The sequence below is a fragment of the Peromyscus leucopus genome, chromosome 16_21 (genome assembly GCF_004664715.2).
Source record: "Peromyscus leucopus breed LL Stock chromosome 16_21, UCI_PerLeu_2.1, whole genome shotgun sequence".
In the NCBI taxonomy this organism is placed as follows: Eukaryota; Metazoa; Chordata; class Mammalia; order Rodentia; family Cricetidae; genus Peromyscus; species Peromyscus leucopus.
Genome location: NC_051084.1, coordinates 49,642,362 through 49,667,475, shown reverse-complemented (window position 1 = coordinate 49,667,475; position 25,114 = coordinate 49,642,362). Strand labels below are relative to the sequence as shown.

The window sequence follows — 25,114 nt, the reverse complement described above, 5'->3', positions numbered from 1 at the left end:
CTATACCCTGAGTTCACTATCTCCTTCTGGCACATTCCTTTTCCAGTTTCCTCAGGCTGTTCTTCCATACCTGCTCCATCCTTACGAATGGCCCCTATTGTACATCTTCAACTCTTCACCCCATTCTATGTCCAACCCAACGTCAAAACATGGTTGAACATTCTCTTCTGCCCACAGCTTCTTTTCTGAATACTGGGACTGATTTCCAATTATATATCAGATGTTGTAGCAGGGGTATATTTGTATGGCACTGTAAGCCAAACGTATCCACATCTGAAAGTGTTGCTCCTAGACTCCCACTGTGCACACAGACCTGTTCTCACCAAAACTTCTCTTCCAATGCCCTTCAAAGTTCAATCTAGTACTGAGTGCCCATGGCCTAAAATCTACGGGGCCTGCCCTCTACAGAATGAGTATGAGCAGAGATACGAAAGATGACCGTGTCTGGGAAGGAAGGGGCAAAACTCTCTCTCACTAACATGGCAAAACTAAATCAAGGAAAGTTGCTCTTTATAGAGCATGAACCACAGGGGCAATTAGGAAATAGTTGATGAAAATAATAAAAACATAAAAACACCACCTCTAAATTTAGTCTTTATTCAGCTTTTATCTTTTAAATTCAGGCTTGGGCTTCTTTAAATTTTAAAAAAAAAAATACTTTTGACCAACACAAACTTTCTCTTCTTGGGTTACCTCCTTAAAATTTCTTCTCATTTTTATGGTCCCCTACCTACCTCTTTCTCACTGGCTCTTACTATCATGGCATTGGTATCCACTCACATTGAAGCCCTGTTTATAATCCTTCGAAGAAGTTCATTCTATACTACAATTCCTCAAAGCTGCTTCTTTGTCTCTTCTGAGGGCAAATTCCTGTTAAAAGACTGATTTGTATGTATTTTTTGTAAATACTGATCAGTAAGTAGCAGGATGGCTAGACACATGATGGCAAATGCATGGGTCCTTTCATTTAAGCAGTGAAAACTGAGTACATCAGTGAAGTTTTCTCTGTTCTCAAGAATAAAACTGTTGCTTTTACAGTACTCAACAATTAAAGATTGTAGCATGAATTGTTAGAAGGTCTTGTTAATAAAATCAAACCCGGAGCCAGGTATTGGGGTGAATGCTGGAAGATCAGAGAAGCAGAACAAGCCACAGCTTCATCACCTCAGTCAATTCCTCAGCTGATCCTGTTTCCAAGACTGGAAGCCTCTGAGTCCTCATTCAGAATGAATCTCAGCTGAACTGCTGCTCAAAAGCCTAAAAGCTTAACCAGCTCTAGTTCCTGGTCCTCATGCCTTAAATACCTTTCTGCTTTCTGCCATCACTTCCTGGGATTAAAGGCTCACTTCCTAGGATTAAAGGCGTGTGTCACCATGCCTGGCTGTTTCCAATGTGGCCTTGAACTCACAGAGATCCAGAGGGATTTCTGCCTCTGGAATGCTAGGATTAAAGGCACGAGTGCCACCATTTTCTAGCCTCTGTATCTAGCGGCTGTTCTGTTCTCTGACCCCAGATAAGTTTATTAGGGTGCACAATATTTTGGGGAACACAATACCAACACAAGAGATCTCTTCCTTCTCTGGACTGGCATGCATAGCTAACTACAGAGTGATAATTTTCATCACTACAATAGCATCTGCTCATGTTCACAAGAGGAGAACATTAGTGCTCGACACCAGAATCCTGACTTAAGCGGCCTCTATTCTATACCTCATGTAGCACAGACTCTTAAGAAATATCTGTTCACGCAAATACTGCATAGGATACTAGGCTGCATACTAAGAATATCAACCATACAACAGCCCCAGCAAGCTGAGTGGAAATTAATAAGGAAGAGTCGCAGAGCTTTACTGTCGAGCAGCAAAGCTTCAACAGCCACTGGCATCCAGCTGCTCTAAGCTTGTAGCTGAAGTTCATAACAAATGTATCAATACCTATTATTCTACAGAAACATGAACTTCCTATAAATTACTATTATCTCAGTTAAACACTGGAGATAACCTAGATTCTTTGGAAAACAATATTGACAAGTTGTCATCAGACTTCTACTAGAAAAGTAAATAGCTCTCACCATCCAGAATTTTCTTTTTAAAAAATTCTCTTACACATGATCAATGTTTTATGTTACAAATTAATACAAAATACTTCTTCCTCAATTATTTATTTTAGATGCTCAATGGATAGGCAATACTGAACCTTTAAAATATACAGTGCTGCACAGTAAACACTAGGAACACCAAGTTGGAAAAGGAACAATGTATCCCTTTGTCTCTATGTTCTCAACTATAGTAGGCAATTCACCTTCAAATCTGTATTGTTTGTGATCATCCTTTGCAAATAGGAAAAGTGGCTTCCTAACAGATTCACTCTGGAAGTACTCCTTCTCTGAGCTGAAACCTAGGTACATCTCAGTCCTTGCCACAGCAGATCTCCAATAACAGCCACTCAGTCCTGGAGACCATTCTTCACTTTTCCAACTCCTTCCAGATCTAATCACGTCCTCTGCGTGGTCCTCATTAACACATTCATAGTCAGTGCGTTTTGCTCTTACACTAATTTCCATCTACCTGCACAGCACTTAGATCCTATGAGACAATACTAAGTACATCCATATCCTTCAAAGCCATGGTAACAATGCTAGGTGTGGTGTGCCTTCTAACAGACACTATACATAGTCAAGGAGATACATTCAAAACCCAGAGACTACTTCAGTGTTTACCAAGATCTCAAGACAGAAGATTTGACCACTTTGGCAACACACTGGTTTTTATATTCATTCAAGTATTTTCTATTAGTAAAACTTTTTAATTAGCCAGCATAACACAGTTCTTAAAAGTGAACTTTCATGAAGTGGCAGATCCTCTCCTTTCTATGTAGTGACTGGTGTCCCTGTTGCCTTTACTCCCAGGAAGAAAGTCCACTGTAGGACTATAAAGTCCAAGAACAGCCAACAAGTAGGATCTGGGATTTGCTCAGTAGTTCTCATTTTCTATTTCCTTTAGTGTTTCAGTGTATTTTGTTGTAAGCTAAGGAATGGTTTACAGAATGTAAGTGAATGTATCCATTCTTGCAGTTTTAACATGAATGTCCCCATAGGCTCATATGTGGGGACACCGGTCCCCAGCCAGTGACAGCCGGTGGTGTTTGTGGAGGTGGTAGAACCTGTGAGACTACAGCCTAGCTGGAACTGGGTCACTGTGGGCCCACTCATGGTCCCAGCCCAAACGTTCTAATGTGCCATCTCACCACCCTGCTGCGACCAGAGTCCCCCATCCTGCCTTCCCCTCATGGGCCCAAAGAAGCAGCTCCTCGCTCCAGCTCATCCCTGTCACAGCAATGACAACAGCAAAATAGCTAACAATGAGACGTCCTGGCCAGTCTTTATGACAACTTAACACAAGCTAAAGTCATCTGAGAGACGGGAACTTCAATTAAAAGAAGAAAAATGCCTCCAAGAAATCAGGCTAGAGGCAAGCAAGCCTTGTAGGACATTTTCTTAATAGTGGTTGAACAGGACCCAGCTCTTTGTGGGTGGGGACACTGCTAGGCTGGTGGTCCTGGGTTCTATAAAAAAGCAGACCAAAGCCGGGCAGTGGTGGTGGCGCACGCCTTTAATCCCAGCACTCGGGAGGCAGAGCCAGGCGGATCTTTGTGAGTTCAAGGCCAGTCTGGCCTACAGATCCAAGAAAGGTACAAAGCTACACAGAGAAACCCTGTCTCGAAAAACCAAAAAAGTAAGCCAGTGAGCAGCATCCTTATGGCCTCTGCATCAGCTCCTGCCTCCAGTTCTCACCTGGTTTGGTTCCTGCCTGGGCTTCCCGTAATGGACTGTCATTCAGGACCAATAAACTCTTTCCTTCCCAAGCTTCTTTTGGTCATGGTGTTTCATCACAGCAACAGAAACTCTGAGACAATGCACAATGAATGAATGAATGAATGAATGAATGAATGAATGAATGAATGAATGAATTCACTTGACAGTTTACACACTTTATTTACCAAAATGTACTTTTATTAAAGACTGTCCTCTGTTTCTTCTTGTCTGCTGAGTTATTGCCAGTCATCACATTCTTAACTTGTATTGTCTATCAAATTTTTTTGTCTAAACTTTCAAACAGTTTGAGTTCCGCTGCTATTTTCTTTCACTTCTTCCAAATTACTGTTTTTTAGCCGATCAGTATCACAGCTGTAAGGAATATGGTCTATCTCCAAATGCTCCAGACACCTATTTTCTGATAATAAGCTTCTGTTTCCCCAAAATTCCCATCAATGGTATAAGCCATGAAAAGCAAACCCGGAGCTACTGAGGTTTCTTTAGTGAAAGAAGAATTGGAGCATTTTGAAGAAATCAGGACATAAGACCCATGGCTCTTACAATCCATATCATTCTACTCATTTCCAAGAAAAGTAACGAATCATTTAAACACATGAAAACCCCTCCCCTTATAAGCTGCATAGCCTAATGTAGTTACTATTCCATTACTGTCTGACTCTAGAAATTTAGTTCCTCAGAACAAGTCTGTTGCATAACTTTTCAGATTAATCTAAAGCTTCCTAAATAACTTCTTAAATATTTCCTATTAGAGAAAGAAAAGCTAAAAGTACTAAGATACTACTTTAGCCTAACACAATAGGCAGAATTTTTTTTAACTATAAAATCCCACATATTGAAGAGCTAAAGACATAAGTACAGGCTGATGGATCACATTAAAAAGGCAGGTCCATAAACTATCGAGTGCATTAAGCTACTTAAACTCAGGCTGGGGAGAAGACTCAATTGGTAAAACTTTGCCATGTAAGCATGAGAACTGGAGTTTAGAGCTCCCCCACCCTCCCCAGCACCTCCATAAAGAACCTTCATAACGGCACAAGCACCTGCAATCCTAGCCCTGGGAAAAGCAGAAAAAAAGAGAATCCTGGTGAGCCAGGATTGGTGAGCTCTGGGTTCATTGAGAGACCCTGTCTCAGAGATAAGGTGGAGAGCCACTGAAGAAGACCCCTGGAGTCCATACACATGCTCTCACCTGCGCACGCGCGCGCGCGCGCACACACACACACACACACACACACACACACACACACACACACGCTTTCTGACTCGATAATTTCTAAATTTACATGAACATGCCAAAAATAAAGACCAAGGTTTCCATAAGAAGTACATCCACCATTGCATGTTACTGCAAATACACTAGAGATGATAAAGTTCAATGCCACTGAGATGGATAAATAGGTTACCAAAACATACAGGATGGGGTTGGCCATGGCTCAGTGGTCAAGAGCTCTTCTTCTCATGTAGGCAGCCCAGGTTTGGTTCCCAGCACCTACATGGTGGTTCACTATCATTTCTAACTCCATTCCCAGGGACCCAATAGTCTCCTCTGGAACACAATGCATGTACAAACATGTGGACAAAGCACCCATAAAACAAAACACTTTAATAACATCTCAATGACAGATGATACAGTCATTTAATGCTATTAAGTTGGGTGGGGTTACTCATGCCTGTGATACCCACACTTATGATGCTAAGGCAAGAAGATAACAAGTTCAGGACAGCCTGTACTATGTAGTAAGATCCTGTCTCAAGAAAGGAAAGAGGGGGGTGGGGGAAGGAGAATGAGAGAAAAAGAGAGAAAATACTGTAATATTTTAAGAAAACACTTTTGAAAGAATGTTAATGAGTTCTAAATGTTACATGCCATACTATCAACAATAAAAACTATGTAATTCTATCTTCACATATTCTAATACTTCACAAATTTTCTACAGGATGGCTTACAAACTAAAAATTAGTATAAAACATCTTAATCAGTTGTTAATCCCCCCCAAAAAAACCCTCAATATTAAAAATACTCATTTAATTATAAAGTACCAAACCAGATTATAGCACAATATGAGCTAAGATCTAAGATCTAAGGAAAGGGGGAAAGTTGATAACTAAAATAATTCCATCCTTAAAATGATTAAATTGCATGATTTTTACTATAATGTCACATAAAATAAATAGAGAAGAAAACTCCCACATCATTCCATGAGGCCAGAACCAGCTGGGTATTGAAATCAGATGGATGTTATAGTACAACACTCTAGACCAAATCCTTTGTGAGAAATAAAGAAAACATTTAGCAACAAATTTGACATGGTAAGTTTATGCCATGAATGCAAAACTGGTTTAATGCTTTTAAATCAATCTAATCAGACACCTTAATAAACTGAAATTTTGTTTAACCACATAGTCATCTCAATAAATAAACAAATACACCAGACAAAATTTGATATGCATTCCTAAACATTAACCCTGCCACGCCAGGAAACTCAGCAAACTAGAAACAGGGAGCTGTTTTCTTAATTCTGATGAGAGAAGAGCTCTGAAAAACACGTTAACTACTACCATACTTAATACCGAAAGACAAATACATCCCATTCCTACCACCAAGGTCAGGGACGGTCAAACCCACACACCTAACTCCTGATCCACAGCCCACAGATTCTCTTTGCACAGGAGCCACTTCCCAGATAAGCGTAGCTCCTGCACTCATCAAACAGCCGTTCTTTACAGCAATGGAGACAGGGCGGAGATCAACAGCGCCAACAATTACACCTGCAGCGCAGCTCTGCATGTGAGGCTCATGAGCATCACTGCAGAGGGAGCAGGAAGACTCTAAGAGCCGCAACACCAGGAAGTTGGCTGTGCAACAGTCTCTTCTAGAAGTGGCGACATAAGCAATGGCCATATCAATGACATGTTAACATGAAAGGGGGAAAACGCGGCCAGGCCCCACCCAGAGACAAAGAACGGCAGGCAACAAATGACTGCTGGAAGGTGGAGAGTTAGCCTCTCCCAGGGATGAGCCCTCTTATTGACTGTCCAGTGCAGAGTGGTCATTCTTGAAATCATATAGACACAACAACACAAACAGACTCAGCAGTTTGTATTCACACACACACACACACACACACACACACACACACACACACACATACACACACCAACAATACAATAATAACCATAGAAGAGGGGGCCGTCAACTTGAGGGGGTGTGGAAGGCTGGCTGGGATGGGCTGGAGGGAGGAAGAAGCGAGGGGAAAGTGACACAATTCTGTTTCAATTAAAAACATATTTTAAAAAAAGTACTGGAGAAAAAGGTCAGGAACAAGGCGAGAAAGCAAAACCTCACTGTTTTTCAATAGCCAGATATACTGGCCAGCATAATCAGCATAAAAAAAAACATAAAAAGTATATAGACAGTAAAGAAGAAGTAAACTATTAATTCACATATGATAAAGGCGTCTATACATCATAAAACAAATCTACAAAGAAGGCATTAAAATTGAGTTTAGCATCATTCTGAGATAAAGTAATAATAATTTTAAATCAATTCTACACACTAAAAATTCACCACCAAAAACATAAATTCTAATTTAAACGTTAAAGAAAGTAAAATGTATACAAAGTATATGGGATGGGGATACTCAGTAGGGGAACACTGGCCAGCATGTGCAAGACTCTAGGTTGATCTCCAGCACTACAAAACCATGAACATAAATAAAATATGTAATATGTGATACATAATTCCCAAGCAAAAAGCTACTGACAAGTAAAGTTCCCTCAGCTTGGTGGTGCAGGCCTTTATAAATCAGCATGGGAGGCTGAGGCAGGAAGATCTTAAGCTCAAGGCTAGCCTGGACTACACAGTGAGACGACCTGAGTTCAGTCCCTGGGTCTCACATGGTCGAAGGGGACAACCAACTCTTACAAGTTGTCCTCTGACCTCTACTTGTGAACTGTGGCACATCCAGCCAAATATACACACAAAAGAATAAATAAACAAGAAAGAACCAAAAATAAAACAAATAAAAACAATCATTTTAAAGGACAAATAGAGCATCTAAGCATTTAAAAAAAAAAAAAACTACTGCCGGGCAGTGGTGGTCCACGCCTTTAATCGCAGCACTCAGGAGGCAGAGGCAGGCAGATCCCTGTGAGTTGGAGGCCAGCCTGGGCTACAGAGTGAGTTCTAGGAAAGGCACCAAAACTACACACAGAAACCCTGTCTCAAAAAAAAAAAAAAAAAAAAAAAAAAACCTACTGATTTAAGGCATAACATGTCCCTCAGTTATTTGAAGGTAAATATAAATGTCTAATTTTGGTTAGGCCTATAGCAAGGAATATGCAAAAAAAATCATTTGATTATATATTTTCATCAATGGTACATGCAGGTATTATAAACTGAACTTCACAATGGATTTTGGTAACAGAGAGAGAGAGAGAGAAAGAGAGAGAGAGAGAGAGAGAGAGAGAGAGAGAGAGAGAGAGAGAGAGAGAGAGAAATTGAGATTACAACTGTCACTCAACAGAGAGACCCACAGACCCAAACCAGCAAATGAGCTTTCCTCGCCAGCACTGACTTCAAGAAAATCAAAACTGAGTACAGTTTTCCCCCTTGGAGTTTGCCATGTTTTCACAAGTCAATTATATTTTCAATAAGAAAATACAGTGGCGATAAGCCATGCTTCCCTTCCAACTTTGTGACTTACTCCGTACCATTAGTTCACTTTCTTACACATTCACTATGCAATTTACCTGCAATGCCACCCTTTTTTGTGATCTTGAATAGTATACATTATTGTGCAAAATATACTAAAGCCTCCAATGCCATCACCACGATGAAGAGGTGATGGAAAGTCGGGAGAGAAAGAGAAGCAGATATTTTTGTTTCTGGTATGGTTTTTGTTCTGGTATGGTTTATTGGGGTTTTTTGTTTGTTTTTTTGTTTGTTTTGTTTGATTTTGTTCTTGCTTTTTTTTTTGCTTGCTTACTTTGTTTTGCTTCCTTTTGGGGGGGGGGATGCAACAGGGATGGAGAGGATACGGGGGACCAGGAGGTGAACATAATTGGGGTGCATGATGTGAAACCCCCAAAGATTCAATAAAGAAGTTTAAAAAATAAACAAATAAATAATAAAAAAGAAGCATTGGGAAAACAAAGGGAATTATAAGGAAGTATGATCGATATGTAAATAAATTAGTGCAACAGAGTCCCCAAAACAAAACATGGTAGGATATAGCCCAGCAGCACTTTCTACATTAAATACACTACAGACTTTTGTTCATTTTTCTAAGCTATTCCTACTATAATGTCTTCATTTTCTAAATGTAAAGCTGTTACTAATAAATCCCCCCCACTTAATTATTTACCTCTTTATCCTTTGCATTGCTGTACCACTAAGGAAAGTTTAAGACAAGCGAGGCTATAAGGAAAAGAGAAAAGAATACAACCTCAAGTGTGGCTATGAAGGCCCAAAAGAGAAATGTACTTCCAAATAACGTATAGGACCCATATCTGGGGAAAGCCACTTATTCTAAACTACTCAGTCCATCCTCTAAAATGCAGTGTTTTAATGGGCCTCAGCTACAAAAGCAGGAAGGAATCATAAAGAAACAAACAGACTTGATGGTTTAAACGAGAGCATACTAACTGGGTAGCTTACAGGCAAGGACTACTGTGGCAGCCTTCCCCACACCCGGACAGAGTGAGAAATAACCTGTTTGTTTCAACATCCTTCACTCACTATCTGCAGATTTTTCTTTAGACAGCTGAGCCTTAGCCAACTGAAAGGGTTCTATATTTCGACAAAGATGTTGTTATTCACCTTACCTTGCTACCTCCCAAAGCCAAGCTTTGGAACTTTGAGAGATGTGAAGGCAAAGTTGCAAAACATCCATTCCCAAGAGTTGACTCTTCTCAATTCTTAAGAGTAATCAATCTGAATTTAGTAATTTAAGTGATAAAGGCAAGATCAACCAGATCATTCTAAAAACAGAAAAAAATAAAGACTGACTAGTCCCTTACCACTGAGCCCCTGAATCACATAAGGTTATCTTGGATTCAACACAGTCTGGATTTTTAGTTTCTAACTCAACTCAGTTTCTCTTGGGGAAAAAAAAAAAAAGAAAAGAAAGTCAGGCTCCTTTTGCCTCCAACCCACCCCTTGTTTGAACATGGTAAGGACCAACAACCCACTTGTCCAAACTTCAAAGCATGCTCCATTAACTCACAAGTAAATTGTGCAGTGAACGCATGAGAAGTGACCCTCCCAACAGTGCATCCCTGAGTGGAAGGGAATGCATGCCCACTAGATACAACACTGATGTTAAAGTGGTTTAACATCACATGAAACGAAAGGTGAGTAGAATGTGTGCGTTGCATCTCCACAGTAAAAGTCTATCACACAACAATATGCTTACAAATATATTGTTATGCAAAACAGGTGATATGACAGGGGAACAAAAATCTGGGGAGGGGGTGCCAATGGGGGATGGGGGAATGAGATCAATCCAGGAGGAGGAGGGGGGAAGGACAAATAACAGGGTTGTTTGACAATCTAAAGAGACCCTATTATTTTATATTCATCTAAAAATTATACATAAGACAGGTAAGTTTCTATGTTACAATACAGAAGAGGGGCTGAAGAAATGGCTCAGTGGTTAAGAACACTTTCTGCTCTTGCAGAGGACCTGAGTTCAGTTCCCAGCACCCACATGGCTGTTCACAACCACCTGTAACTCCAGTCCCAGGGGATCCAACACCCTCTTCCGGCCTCCTCAGTCATTAGGCATGCATATGGTACACAGACACACATGCAATCAAAACTCCCATGTATGCAAAGCTTTTAATCATTAAAGTAAATAAACAAAAATAGACTGTAGACAGAAAACTCTGACCCTGTGAATTTTAGTGGGAGTCAAGCTGTGCATCACATTACCCTCAGTTCTCTCTCTCCTGGGTAGCTATAGAATCAACTAGACATAACTTCCTCTTTTGTTTTGATTTTTAGCTTAAATTTACCAATTACTCAAGCACATTAGAGGAAACATTTTCTGTCTCATTCCACCTTCTAAAACATAAGCTGCCAGCCTAACCTCACAGGGTTATTTAAATAAGGGGAAATGCTTCCAAGGGATTTTATTTCTAAGACACAAATTTTTCAACATGTGTAAATCAGAAGACAGATTCTGTACTCCCTGAAAAAGTTCTATGTGTGTACATGCAATTAAATAGACGAACACACAGGATTAGAAACCTGAACTGATGAATGGAGCAGGCAGGCAGACTGGCGACAGAGGCTCAGTCCAGAGTATAGACAAGGAAAGAACTAAAGGGAAAACAGCAGCCGTCTGTCTTCCACTCCCAGCCCTCCAAGAGACAAGGTCAGGGCACCACCTGCAGCTCAGAAAGAGCCAAACTCAAGCCAAAGCAGACATCTTTGAAGCCTCTGCACAATTAAGGCCCAGATCAAGTTCATCGCTGTACAGTGTTTGCTGTCTCCTTACTTCATACACACTTTCCTTTTCACCGACCACCACATGCAGCTGCTCACATCCCTCCCCGACTGCTGCGTCCTGAAAGCCCAGTCACACTTGTCTCCCCGGCAGTGGTTTAGCCTGGCACAAGGAATACTTAAGAAAAGTTACTGAACTGATATGAAATAAACATGCTTTTGCTTGGGGCTAGAGAGAAAAGTCAGCAGCAAAGTGTTTTCCTTGTGTGCACAAGACCTTGAGTTCAAAAACATAAAATTATAGATACGACAAAAATAAATGCCAATCAGTTACAAAAGAAAACCAAACACTCCTCTTCAATATGCTTTCTCTGGCACAGATTAAGCAACCAGAGTGAAGAAGGAACACAAGTGATTCAATCTACTATCTGGTCAATCCTACTTCTATAAAATGAAGTTGGTTTAATTAATACAGTGTTTCTTTTGATGTTAATTCTAATGTGCCATGTGTACTAGGTTTTCTCTCCTCCTCTCTAGCTCTTCTTAGTCTCATTAATGATGAAGCAGAAAATTGAAACTCAAACTCATACAGGTACATAATTATTACTTTTCGATGTCCAGTCACTGTTAAAAAATTACCCCCTCAACACTTAATCAATCCTGCACCACTTTTCATATTACTAGCTCCCCTGTTCAAAAAATTTTAAATTGAAAACCCAACAGGTGATGCATCTTTCTTTGTAGTGACTGAATAAATTTTTGTTCTATGAGAGCAGAACTGTCGAAGAATTGGATTTACAAGTACCCCCTCACAGAACTATTTCAGTAATCAGGTGTTTCCTAGCAACTGAATCTGCTGACATTTTCTCATCACAAGTAGACAACAGGAATAAAATCGGTGTCTCCCAAACCCGTTAGTATAGACTCAGTTAAAAGAAACAAGACACAGTGTATAAAACTATCCATAACTCTCTAAGCAGTCTACACAGAAGCTTTCCAATGGGTAATTATAATTCTTTATATGATCAATAATCTTAGAAATGGGAGTACATACAAAGGAATGTGGGACTATCTGACTTGTACTAGAAATGAAGGAGAAAGAAAAACACAAGAGTGAACCCAGAAGTAGGCTTTCTGAAGTCAGAAATAACTGTCATTGAGAGTTCAGACAGCTCTACATGTATCACACTGGGCACATATATCTGGTGCTTTGTTCTCAGTTTGTAGACAACTAAAGTGCATCCATTCTGATTTCTTTTTTTCAACAATAGCAACAACAAAATGCATCCAAACATACAGTTCTCACAGATAATTCATCAGACCTAGGTAGCTAATCTTCATAAGGCATGGTATTGGGCATTAGAGATAATTAAGTTGATTCCAACATAATCTTTACCCTACAGCCACTAAAGTATTTAAAATGTTCATGGAAATACTGCTTGAGAGTGATCCCAGAAAGCAGTATAGAGAAGTTTGGTTGGACCTAGGAAAGGCAACAGATTATTAAAAAGGCACTGAATTCAAGATGTTACATTAGACCTAGGCAAGAGACCTGTATCCTTCACTAACAGACTCTATGAGTTTGGAAGCCATATTAAACCTATATAGACAAAATAGAAAGCTTCTTATATTGAAAAAATGCTCCATCAGATTAGCCTGTAAGTCTCTGGTGTAGTTTCTTGACTAATGATTGATAGGAAAGGGACAAGTTCACGATGGGTGGTACTAGCCCTGGCACTCGCTGGTGGCCCTAGGTTCTATAAGAAAGCAGGCTGAGTAAGCCATGAGGAGCAGGTCAGTGAGCAGCACTCCTCCATGGCATCTGCTTCAGTTCCTGCCTCCAGGTTCCTGCCTGCAGTCCCCACCCTGGCTCCCTTCAATGATGGACTGCATGTGGAAGTGTGAGCAAAATAAACCCTTTCCTCCCATGCTTTCAGTCATGATGCTTTATCACAGCAATAGAAACTCTGATTAAAACAGGTGGTATTCTATTCTGCTGCACTTTTCTTATTTCTTTTCCTGCTCCCATATTAGTTTTAAGGGTTTGATGAGCTATAGTGTTTGATATGGTTGTTTTTTCCCCAAATCTGGTTTGTCTGTCTGAAGTTATGCTATCTTCCTCCCTATAAATATTCCACTAAGAACTTTCTGCTGGCATGGTTGTCATGAATTCTTTTATTTGTGTTTGTGTTGAAATTCTTTTATTTCTCCATCAGTTTTGAAAGACAGCTTTGCAGTATATAACATTTTTGGTTCTCAGTTGTTTACTTTCAGAGCCTGAAACATCTCATTCATTCCTGCTTTTACACTTGCAGATGAAAAGCCTGGGGCAATTCTGATATTTCTGCCTTTGTATGTAAGTTGGTGTTTCTCCTACTTTTAGGATTATTTCTTTACTTTGTATTTCTAACACCCTAACTATAATATGTCATGGAGAATTTCTTCTCTGGTCATGTCTACTTGGAGTTCTATGAGCATGGTGTGCTTAAAAGCCTATTTCTATACATTTCTAAGGTTTTCTCCTGCAATTTCACCAGTCTGGCCATTCCATTCAGTTTACCTCTGCTCCTTCTTCCACACCATCAATACTCGAGTTGGCCATCTGAATGTGTCCCAGGCTTCTTGGAAATATTATCCTTTTTTATGAATTATGCCTTAATTTTTTACTTATATATGTCTGTTTGTATTGTCTTGACTCTGTCCTCCATCCCTGAAATACATTCTTCTCCATGATCTTATCTGTTAAAGATGTCTCTTGTGGTTTTTACCTGAGTATCTCCTTCAAAGTTTCAATCTCCTTGCCAAATTTCCCCTCCATATTTTGAACTTTCGCCTCCAATTTATTAATTCATTATGTTATGTTCATTTTGGACATTATCTTGTCAAAGTCATGGATAAATTTCCTTAATTTATGCATCTATTTGACTCTTCTAAGTGATGGTTAATTCTCTTGAACAATAAAGCTCTAAATTCCTTCTCAGACATTTCAGTTTCTGTAATTTTGAATTCCCTTATCAGGGATGGATCATGAGTAGTGGTTATTGTATACTCTTTGTATTGCTTTGTGATGTTTTATGCATCTGTTGAAGACCTCATGTCAATTCTTCTTAGCTTGTTCCATTAAATAGAAAGTGAAGGAACACTACCAAATTCATTCTATGAAGCCAGTATCATCTTGATACCATATAAGAAAGAAGGGGGGGAAGGAGGGAGGGAGGGAGGGAGGGAAGGAAGGAAGGAAGGAAGGAAGGAAGGAAGGAAGGAAGGAAGGAAGGAAGGAAGGAAGGAAGGAAGGAAGGAAACTACAGACCAATGTCTTTGATGAACACAGATGGTATGGTGGCTTAGTCACCAGGGAGTGGCATCGTTTGATAGGATTAGAAGGTGTGGCCTTGTTGGGGGAAGTGTGTCACTGGGGGCGGGTTGAGCTTTGAATTTTCAAAAGCCCATGTCAGACCCACTCTAGCTTTTTCTGCCAGTGTATCAGGATGTAGCTCTCAGCTCCTTCTCCAGCACCATGTCTACCTGCTGCCATGCTTCCCACCATGATGACAATGAACTAAACCTCTGAAACTGTAAGCAACCTGCCAATTAAATATTTTCTTTTATAAAAGTTGCCTTGGTCATGGTGTCTCTTCATAGCAATAGAATAGTGACTAAGACAGATGGAACGATTTGTAACAAAATACTTGCAAACAGAATTCAGCAACACATTGAGAAAATTATACATTATGGCCAAGTTGGCTTCATCCCAGAAAGGCAAGGTTAGTTTGATATAGATAGATTAATAAACTCATCTGATTAATATGAGAAATTTCCAAATGAGTCCTTTTGTTTCCACTTGTCCCATACCTCCAAAGTAACCTACGTCAGAAATTATCAGGCCACACCATCCCTTATCCCAAACTACCAATCCATAGCCTACAGTAAGATAAAAACAGAAACTCTTTGTCCTGTTTCACTCAGATGGCTACATCCAGCCCTTGAAGTCTGACCTCACTCACTTCTAGCTCACCAGGCTTCTACAGCACTGGCCTTCCAACTGGGAAAACATCAGTGCTCCCTCCCTGAGGCCTCAGTGCTAATGACTTTTCCTGCCCACAATATACTTTTCTGTGTGTGCGTGTGCATGTGTGCGTGTGCCTGTGCGTGTGCCTGTGTGTGTGCATGTGCATGTGTGTGTTTAGTATTTATCTATCTGCCACTAGAATATAAGCTTTATAAGAAAATAAATTATGTTTATCTAAGTATAAGATCTGTGGTATATAAAATAATGTATAGATAAGTAAAATGTTATTAGGAACTAAATCATTATGGGAGGGGATACACCTTCTTAGATTGCTGGGTGAGACAAGAAAATAACCTTCTCCCATCATTCGCCTAACTTCTAATCATCTGCCATATCACAACTCACACACTTCACCTACTTTGCAACTAGTATATTTTCCCAGAGTTTAAAGAGATAAATCCCCTCATTACACAGCCCCTTACAATAGCACGGCTACCACCCACCATTCCTGAAAGTTACAAACACAAACCTGGCTATACCAGTTGCTGGCCAGTGTGTGCCTGGCTACATTTTCCTCATCTGTATGATGTGGAGTACAATCCCTGTCTGTCAGCGGCTTGTAGTGACTATCAAAGAGATGGTAAATGATATTCAAAGAGTGTACACAATAAATAGTGGGGGGGGGGAGTTCCTTTCTTCTACAGTATCTATCAGTTCTATAGAATTGTACTCAATATGATCCGAGTACCAGATACTATACTCAAAAGAAGCTTCATCAAGAAGACAGAGGCCTTACTCTCAAAGAGCTTACACTTCAGTGAGGGAGAAAGATACAAGGAAAAGGCTTCATTGTGGTTTGTGTGAGCATGTGCTGCTGTGGCAGCAGGGAGGCTGAGGGAAGTGGGACCTCTACTGAGTCTCAAAGTGAGGAGAGTGAGGAGAGGGTCCCTATCACAGGAGAGGGTAATGTCTACCCTACTCCAGTCCTCAAGAACACCCAAAAGGCAGATGAGCTTTATTACAAAAGTCACGGGGCCACAAGTTCAAAACAAGCTTCCTGCTATCATCTGGACAAGACATCTGTCAATTTACAACTCCCTCAGAGCCATTTATGTCACCCTGGACCACAGATTTAAATGCCTTTTTACAACCACTTTAGGGTACTTTTTTATCATCCTACATTTCCACTTATAAAGCTGGGTATTTTTTTGTTTTTTTGTTTTTTTTTTTTTTAGTTAACATACTTCAAGGCCAAAGCATCTCTCATTAGAGAGGATAGTCAAAAGGAGACCACAGCTGCAGGTTCATATAGCTGTCTCACCAGAGGATCTAGAAGGCACCCCCTCTTGTCTTTCCCTTCCACAGAAGTTAGGACAGGTTCCTATGGAGGACATCTGTGGTGGTTTGAATAGAAATGGACCCCATAGGCTTATTCATTTGAATGCTTGGTCCATAGGCAGTGGCAGTATTAGGAGCTGTGGCCTTGTTGAAGTAATTATATCACTGTGGAGGCAGGCTTTGTGGTCTCATATGTTCAAGCTACACCCACTGTGGCACACAGTCTCCTCCTGCGGGTCAAGATGTAAAACTCTCAGCTCCTTCTCCAGCACCATGTCTGCCTACATGCTGCCATGTTTCCTGCCATGACAATAATGGACTAAACCTCTGAAACTATAAGCCAGCACCAATTAAATGTTTTCCTTTATAAGAGTTGCTGTAAAAAAAAAAAAAAAAAAAAAAAAAAGAGTTGCTGTGGTCATGGTGTCTCTTCACAGCAATAAAAACCTAACTAAAACAACATCTCACCCACCTTCCTGCAAAGCTCTGTCCATAGCTCCTCTCTACCAGACCTGACCCAGATGTGTGAAAGAACACCTGGTGTGGTCTAAAACAGCAACTCCCTCCTCCAATGAATCCAAGACACTGCACAATCCACCAGTAATCGGAACATATCTATGTCAAGTAAATGTGAATCCACTAAAAATAAATTCCACAAGTCTACTCCAAGGCATAGAGCCATCAGAAATGGTTGCCAAAGATACCAGAGCATGTCAGAACAGCAGTATTCATAATCAAATCCACCACAACAGGGAACAATCCAGTTACCAATAGTGATACATTTTGATAAAGGCCTCAGAATAAGAATGAATCATGTCCTGGCAGAATGCAGTACCTACCATCTCTGTGACATTTTTGTTTAATACATATCTTGAACTTAATCATACAGAAACACTAAACAAAGCCAAACTAAGACTATTCTATAAAAATGCCTACTCTGTGGCATTCAAAGGTAAAAAGGTCCATGAAAAGTTAAGGAGAAGCAAGAATGAGTCCAGCCCCAGGGAGGCTACAGGCCACAACTAACAGCATATGGGGCTTGGGTTCGGACTCTTGAAATAAACGATGGGACAGTGACAGCTGAACTGTGGCCGTGTGGAAGAATGTGCTCCTGGTAGGACTCACTCCGAAAGGTGCAGAAGTCACAAGACACCAGGTTAGGGTCTCATTCTCAGTCTACAGACAGCCGCTGTTTTAAACATGTTTTCCTATAAGGTGGTGATCATTTGCAATGTTTGAGGAATTTCATGTGGGAAGAATGAACAGAGGGAAAAGAGGACACATCGCCATGCTCTGCCAAATCGGCCAAGAGACAAGGCTAGGTGCAACCCGCTGGGAAGGTACCGATTACAAACCTGGGAACACACAGAATTCTGCCTGTCCTCTCCTGAGTCAGAGTCCTCCATCTTCTACCCAGAGAATAGGGAGGAAAAGTGAACTTCTGTAAAAATCGACCCTCTGGTCTTCTTTCCATATTGTATTATCAGGAAGATAAACAGCAAATATTTGTGTAACACTTTGAACTGTGTGAAAGACAAATGTCAGCAAATGCTCCCCACAAAAGTTGTCTTCAAGGCAAATCTATAAAATGAATGGGTAAAAGATTTTAAAACATGTTTAAGCCTTGTAAAACACTAGTCAGAATTAGCTCTGAAACACTAAAAGTGTTTCTTGGCTTGCCTCCAAAGTATCCTCTCCTCTGCTCACTCTTCACAATTGATCTTGAATTTCTGTTGAGGATATTACAATTTGGGAACATGCAGAGTTTGATCCTGTGAACCACCAAACAAAGCATTGGAATCACAGCCTTGGGCTAGGCAATCCTTGTGGCCATGATAATTGGCTAGGTATACAATACAGCTTGAATAATGCCTCCCACATTTGGAGGTGTTGAAGCTATAACTGATATTCCCTCATAATGTGAATGTATTTGGAAATGAGGCTACTACAGACACACAAGAGCAGGGGGCCTTAATCCAGTGTAACTGGAATTACTGTAAAAAGAAATTTGGGACACATATGGATAGTTCCACGTAAAGACTACTGTTATACTGTCACAAGCCAAATACCAATAACTCGGAGAGTGACCTGAAAGGCCCTTTCCCAACAGTTCAGAGAAAAACAGGACTGCTCGTACCTCAATCCCAAATTCTAACCTACGTAACCAGGAGACAATGAATGCTTCTTCTGAGCGCTCCAGTTTATAGTACTTTGACAGAGCAGCCCTAAGAAAGTGATACAGCTTATGCCTTAAGCCATTTCAAGCATAATAAATACTAAGATGAAGAACCGAATTCAAGGACACAAAGACAAGCTTGTGTGGATGGTACATTACAGGGATACGACGGTTGACCCACTTTTGCTACTGTGAGAAAAACCAAACCAAGGACAAAGCATATGCACGTGCATTCAGGTAAAGTCAACTGCAGAGAAACAGCTGGAACACTCATGGGGACACTAGTGTCACTCATACAACTTCTGGACTTCTTGAATTTATGAACTAACACACTCCATTATTGTTTAAGATACCACAGATCCATTTCTATGACCAGCAACTGGGGAGCTGGAGTGAAAAATAGTACATACTACAACCTCTGAAGCAGGGAAGTATCAGGACGCTTTCTGTAAACAGAACTGAGGAAGGAGCCTCAACTGCCTCACGGTTGGTGCCCACATCCCCAAAGCTTTCAGACACGTGGTGATGATTTTGGTGACTATGGAGAATAGGAGCCACTACCAGGATTTAGTAGACAGCATCCACTGCTGTCTAATGTCAATGTGAAAAGAACGGACCTATTTCACACAAAGGAGTGCTATCCAAAACAACGACAGATTGAAAAACAAGAACCACAAAAGAAAGAGAATGGCAACCAACAGACAAACAGGTCCATAGTGGTGAAGTCACTATTCTTATTCATAAGTACATTGTGGGACAGAATACATCACAGAGAAATGAACAAACAAATTGTGTTGTGGGATGTCTTTCTGTATGCTGTGAATATGTGTGGCTCCAATTGGATAATAAATAAAATTGTTTTGACCTATGGCAAAAAAGCTTACAGCCAGGTGGGAAATCCAGGCAGAGATACAAGAGAAGAAAGGTGGAGAGAAAGAGATGCCAGCTGCTGCTGAAGGAGCAACAAGATGCCAGCAGACCAGTAATGCCACAGCCACGTGGCACCATATAGATTAATAGGAGTGAGTTAGGATGAAAGAGTTAGCTAGCCAGAAGCTGAAGCCATAGGCCATATAGTTTGTAATTAATATAAGCCTCTGTGTGTTTACTTGGGACCAAGCTGCTGCGGGACCAGGAGGGACACAGGAAAACTTCCAGTTACAAATCTAAGAATATCAGCCATAATAAAAGTTTATGATGTATGATGGTAATAACAGATGAAGAAAGAATATTAACATATCTACTCAGAGTGGAGAGTATAATTCAGCAGTAGACCATGTGTTAGCACATAAAGGCCCTCGGTTCCATCATTAACACCACATACCCACACATGCACATGTTCATGGAAAAACAGTTACGTGTTTCCATAAACTGCCTCATCTAATAAAAATAGTCAATATTTTAGCCTTCTCAAATACTAATAGAACTGAATGATGCATGCTTAAGTGACCCTAGAGAGTTAATAATAAAAATTATTTATACCAGAAAACACTACAATTTTGACTTAAAAGGAAAGCTTACCACACGCTTATACAACTGTCATTACAGCTTCACGATTATCCTTTGACTCTGAAGTACTCTTCCACATTAAGAACAAAAAAGCATAAAAAACTGACCTAGATTAAAAGCCAAGTATTATCGCTCTGAAGAAAGATTTCAACAAATTGAATATACTGTCATTTATTCAACACAGCTCTTCGAACGTCACGTAATCCTGGGCTACCTCTTCAGCAGTAGCCTATCACTGTTTTTAGTACTTAAATACAAACCCTTTCTCCTAGGGCTGTGGGCACACAGCTCAGTTGTAGATGGCTCCCTGGCAAGCACAAGGTCCTAGGTTTCAACTCCCAACACTACAAAATAAGAAAACCAAAACTTGCTGCTACAATGCCCTCTGCTGATAAAAACATCGCAATTCACAATAGAAAACTAGGGGTTATTTCCACCAACAGCCACAGTGCTTTTAAGAACCACATATAAAATCCATCTCCAAACAGAAATGATTTGATGACTAACCTAGAAAGGCCACTGCCATAATTAGTCAGTTACCCCTTAGTGCTATTAGAAGAGCAATAACAAAACCACGTGTGGAGATTAACACATCAAAACCTAGGATTCCACAATTAACAACATAATACCACAGGCAATCAAAATGTCACTACGAAAATTAAATTAAATTAACTTACTCCATAAATGAGCACAAAACAAAATCATCAGGGATTTATAATGATGTCAAATAAAGAAATAAACTGGAACACTTACTGCCAAAGCCTTAGATAGCGTAGCTCTGAACTCGTTCAGGATGATGGCCACAATGTCTTTAAGCGGCACGTAAGCAAGGCCATCTTCCAAATAGACCTTCCTTCCTCTGAACAGGTCCAGAGCGTCAGCAAAGGGGATCTGGGTTCAGAGTGAAACAGAGAAACTGATCAGTCTCTATTGTCAGATGGTCCTGGGACTTAAACGTTCAGTCAAAATCCATGAGTCCCAGCAGCTCACATTAGGAAGAATTAACAGTATATAAATAAACGTCTTAGAGGACATGTTTTAAAAGACAGTGACAACAATAATAAAGAGCCAAAAAAGAATGATTTCTTTTAGTTATAACCTACAAATTTCTGAAATATAAACCCCAAAATTTCAAATTTCTACGTCAAAGTCTCTAAACATGGTATACTCACCTCCTGACAGATTCAGAATTTTGTGTCAAATAGTGTTTTTCTAATTTCCTTTAAAAAGTATCTAGTGCTAAAAATTACTTGTAATTGAAGTCAATTCCAAATCTGTTCATCTAAGTTTCTATTCCTCCACTGGAGAAGCACATGTGAAAAGCCTCTCAACATGGAGACATTGAAAATAATGACCCTTCAGTTTTGTGTTAAATATCTGCCTGAAGCATTTAGTATTTATTTTAAAATGAAACGGAGATTAAGCCCTATGAATTGTCCCACCACTTAAGAGAGAAACATAATGTGATCTTAGTTGACTGTGAAAGTCATTATTCTGGAAAATCTCTTTTTCATTCTTTTGAAAATGAAGCAAAAACTTCAATGAAAAGTTTCCCATGCTGTCTGCTCGTCCAGTCTTGGGAGACACTGAAATCTGTCTGCAGTGTGGTACATCTGACGACACCTCACGCTCCGAACAGATCATGTGTCATTGGAATATTTTTTATTTTATTTTATTTTAAAATGATGTTTATATGTGTGTATTTGTGTATGGGTATGGGCACATGTTAGTACACTGTCTAGAGTCTGGACAAGGTGTTGTCCCCAGGGGCTGAACTTACAGGCAGTTGTGAGCTACTAACTATGAGTTCTGGGAACCGAACCTGGGTCCTATGGTAGAATAATATATGTTCCTATCTACTGAGGCACGTCTCCAGGCTGCAATCACATGTCTTTAACTAGAAAGCTCTTGACAAATGCACTGCTTTCCATGACTACAAACAACATAGTCCATGTCCCCAAAGAGTTAATAATTTATTTAAAGACAGGAGGAAACACCTGTGGAACATCAAAGTGCTCCACAGGCAGCCATGTGCACTGTGGCTTGCAACAAGTGGCTCACCAGACCCAGCAGAGGCGCAGGGCAGAAGGGTCAGTGCAATGCAGGCAAGAGCAGAGGACAGCATCTGGAAGCAAGCTCTAGTCCAAGCCTAGAATCTATTCTAGTCTGCTCCTGGCTTGTGATTTAGTGAGTGAAATAAAGTTCTCTGAACCTCAGAGGACAAATCCGTAAACCTCAGAAAGGAAAGGGAGAGACGCTAAATGACCCTCCTGTGTTCTTTGCTGTAATAGTCTAGGCCTCCAGCTTACTGTGGTGACCACGGATCATACAAAAACGTCCAGGCAGAAGCAATGGAAGCTGTGATGGTCCAACAATGGAAACGTGTGGCGTGAGTCAGAGACCGATCCTCATACACTAAGCTTGGAAGGAGGATGGATGATAGCTCAATGTGAAGAAAAAGAAAAAGGTACAGAGAGCTAATGTGGAGGCAAGACTTCAAGCATTCAACCTGGACATGGGAGCCCAGGCCTTTAATTCCAGCTATTCAGGAAACTGAAGCAGGAGGATCACAAATTCACATCCTGCCTGGGCAAGACCAACTTGGTCAGCTTGCTGAGACACTGCCTCAATAACTAAAAATAAAAAATAGAAAATTAATAAAGGGGGGAGGGGGAGTCTCTGTATAAAATTAAGTAAGGAGGTAAGTAACAAAGTTGTACTTCCAAGTTTGCCGTGACTGTACATCATTTCCAAAGGTGGTTACCAAGTTTTCAGTTATTTCGGATTTCCCTCTTCCCCTTCACAACTATTTATTCCCAAGTTCTCTGGTAGGCTCACAGAAAGAAGGTCTCTGCTGAGAGGACAGAGGAAAGCAAGGTGGCCCAGCACAGAAGCTGGACTATGTTCAGGAGGGCGTCCCCATAGGAAAACCAAGAAGACTCACAGTGTCAGAGCCCAGATGACACAAAGCCGTAAGCCAAAGTGTGTGTAAGAACTGCCTAGGGAGTTGTCTTAGTCAGGGTTTCTACTACTGCGACAAAAACGCCATGACCAAAATACAAGCTGGGGAGGAAAGGGTTTATTTGGCTTACACTTCCACACTGTTGTTCATCACCAAAGGAAGTCAGGACAGAAACTCAAGCAGGGCAGGAACCTGGAGGTTCCTCTGACGCAGGGGCCGTGGAGGGGTGCTGCTTACTGGCTTGCTCCCCATGGCTTACTCAGCCTGCTTTCTTATAGAACCCAGGATCAGCAGCCCAGGGATATCACTACCCTCAATGGGCTCAGCCCTCCCCCATTGAGCACTTAGAGCCAAAGAGAGAAGAGGGAGGCAACCCCACACCATATACAGGAGCCCAACAATGCCCAGAAGGCTTTCCTGCAACACAATGGCCTGGGATGCAGTCAGAACCTCAACAAAGTGAGGAGGGTGTCTGGGTGGAGGGTGGCCCAGCACTGAGTGTTTCCTGAGTTTGACCACCAGATCTAGTCACACAAGGAAGGGGGAGGGGCTACACAGATGTGAGTTAAAAATGCAGGTAAAGCTAATGTGACACTTCAGTAAATGTTTACATACCTTATAAACGGACTCCGATTCCCACTTAACCCCACTTAGGCTTGGCGAGGATGCAACGATGTCCTGTTCTCGGAGAGTCTTCTCTTCGTCACTTATCTAAGAGGAAACACAGTTAGTTGATGAGGCCTCAGAACTTACATTTCTTCAGTTCCAACAGAGCACTTTCCTACTGTAGAGACTATTCCAAACTTTAATAAAAACATGTTAATATACTAATTATCTTGCCATTTCCAATGATTGCTAAATCATTATTACCCCTAGTGAAGGCAAAATATGGAAGAAAATTTAATATTTCCCAAGGTTTCCTTCTGTCAATAGCTGAAAAGATTCATAGGGGGAAAAGCAGGGAAGGGCCCATAGCTGTAGCTCAGTTGGTAGTGTGCTTACTTGGTGAGACTGGGTTCGGACCCTAGCAATACATGAACCCGGGTATGGAGGCATGCTTCTATGCCGGCACACAGGGGTGGAGGCAGGAGGATCAGAAATTGAAAGTGACTCTTGTTGACCAGTGAGGTTAAGATGAGCATGGGCTACATAAAATAGCCTTTAAAAATAAAAATAATAGAGAAGGAAAGTGCAATAATCGGAGGGAAAGAAACATAAAAAAGTTCAGGATAAGTCCAGGCGTAGTGCCGTCTATCATCTCAGACCTGGGGAGGCTGAGAACCGTGACATGAGTTCATGGCCAGGCTGAGCTACATAGTGAGATACTAACTTAGACAAACAAACAAAGACTAAATGTTAACCAAATCAAGAGTTATGCTCTTCATTAACATATGTATTAAAGTTAAGAATGGTTAGCGTATTTCTCAGACTTTTAGTCACATACAATACTTGAAACTTAAAATATTACTTTTTCAATTATTATTTATTATCGTGTGCTGATTGTGTCCTCATAGAAAGACTGACAGGACTGAGTGGATAAAAATTCTGAACTTCTGTACACAAAGACGACGGGGCTGCAGAGATGGCTCAGCAGTTAAGAGCACTGACTGCTCTCCCAGAGGACCTGGTTCACTTCCTAGCACCCACGTGGTGTCTTGCAATCATCTGTAACTCCAGTTCCAGGGGATCTGACATCTTCTTCTGGCCTCCACGGGTACTGCACAAATGTAGTGCACAGACATACATGCAGGCAAAACACCTGTACACGTAGTTTTTTTTCAATCTTTTAAAAAGAGAAAGCAAATCTCTCCCAATTGAAAAGAAGAAGGTGCAGA

General features: G+C 40.7%; 1 protein-coding gene across 2 annotated transcripts in view; it reads right to left on the bottom strand.

Annotated features, from left to right (window-relative positions):
• Prim2 (DNA primase subunit 2) overlaps positions 1-25,114 on the bottom strand; it is a 237,060-nt gene that overhangs the window by 166,850 nt on the left and 45,096 nt on the right. For both annotated transcript variants that reach the window (XM_028865388.2, XM_037200127.1), the window contains 2 exons: positions 23,895-23,990; positions 21,071-21,208 (listed from right to left, as the gene is read on the bottom strand). In XM_028865388.2, coding sequence (XP_028721221.1) covers positions 21,071-21,208; positions 23,895-23,990 — 234 coding nt within the window. The remainder of the gene's footprint in view (positions 1-21,070; positions 21,209-23,894; positions 23,991-25,114) is intronic.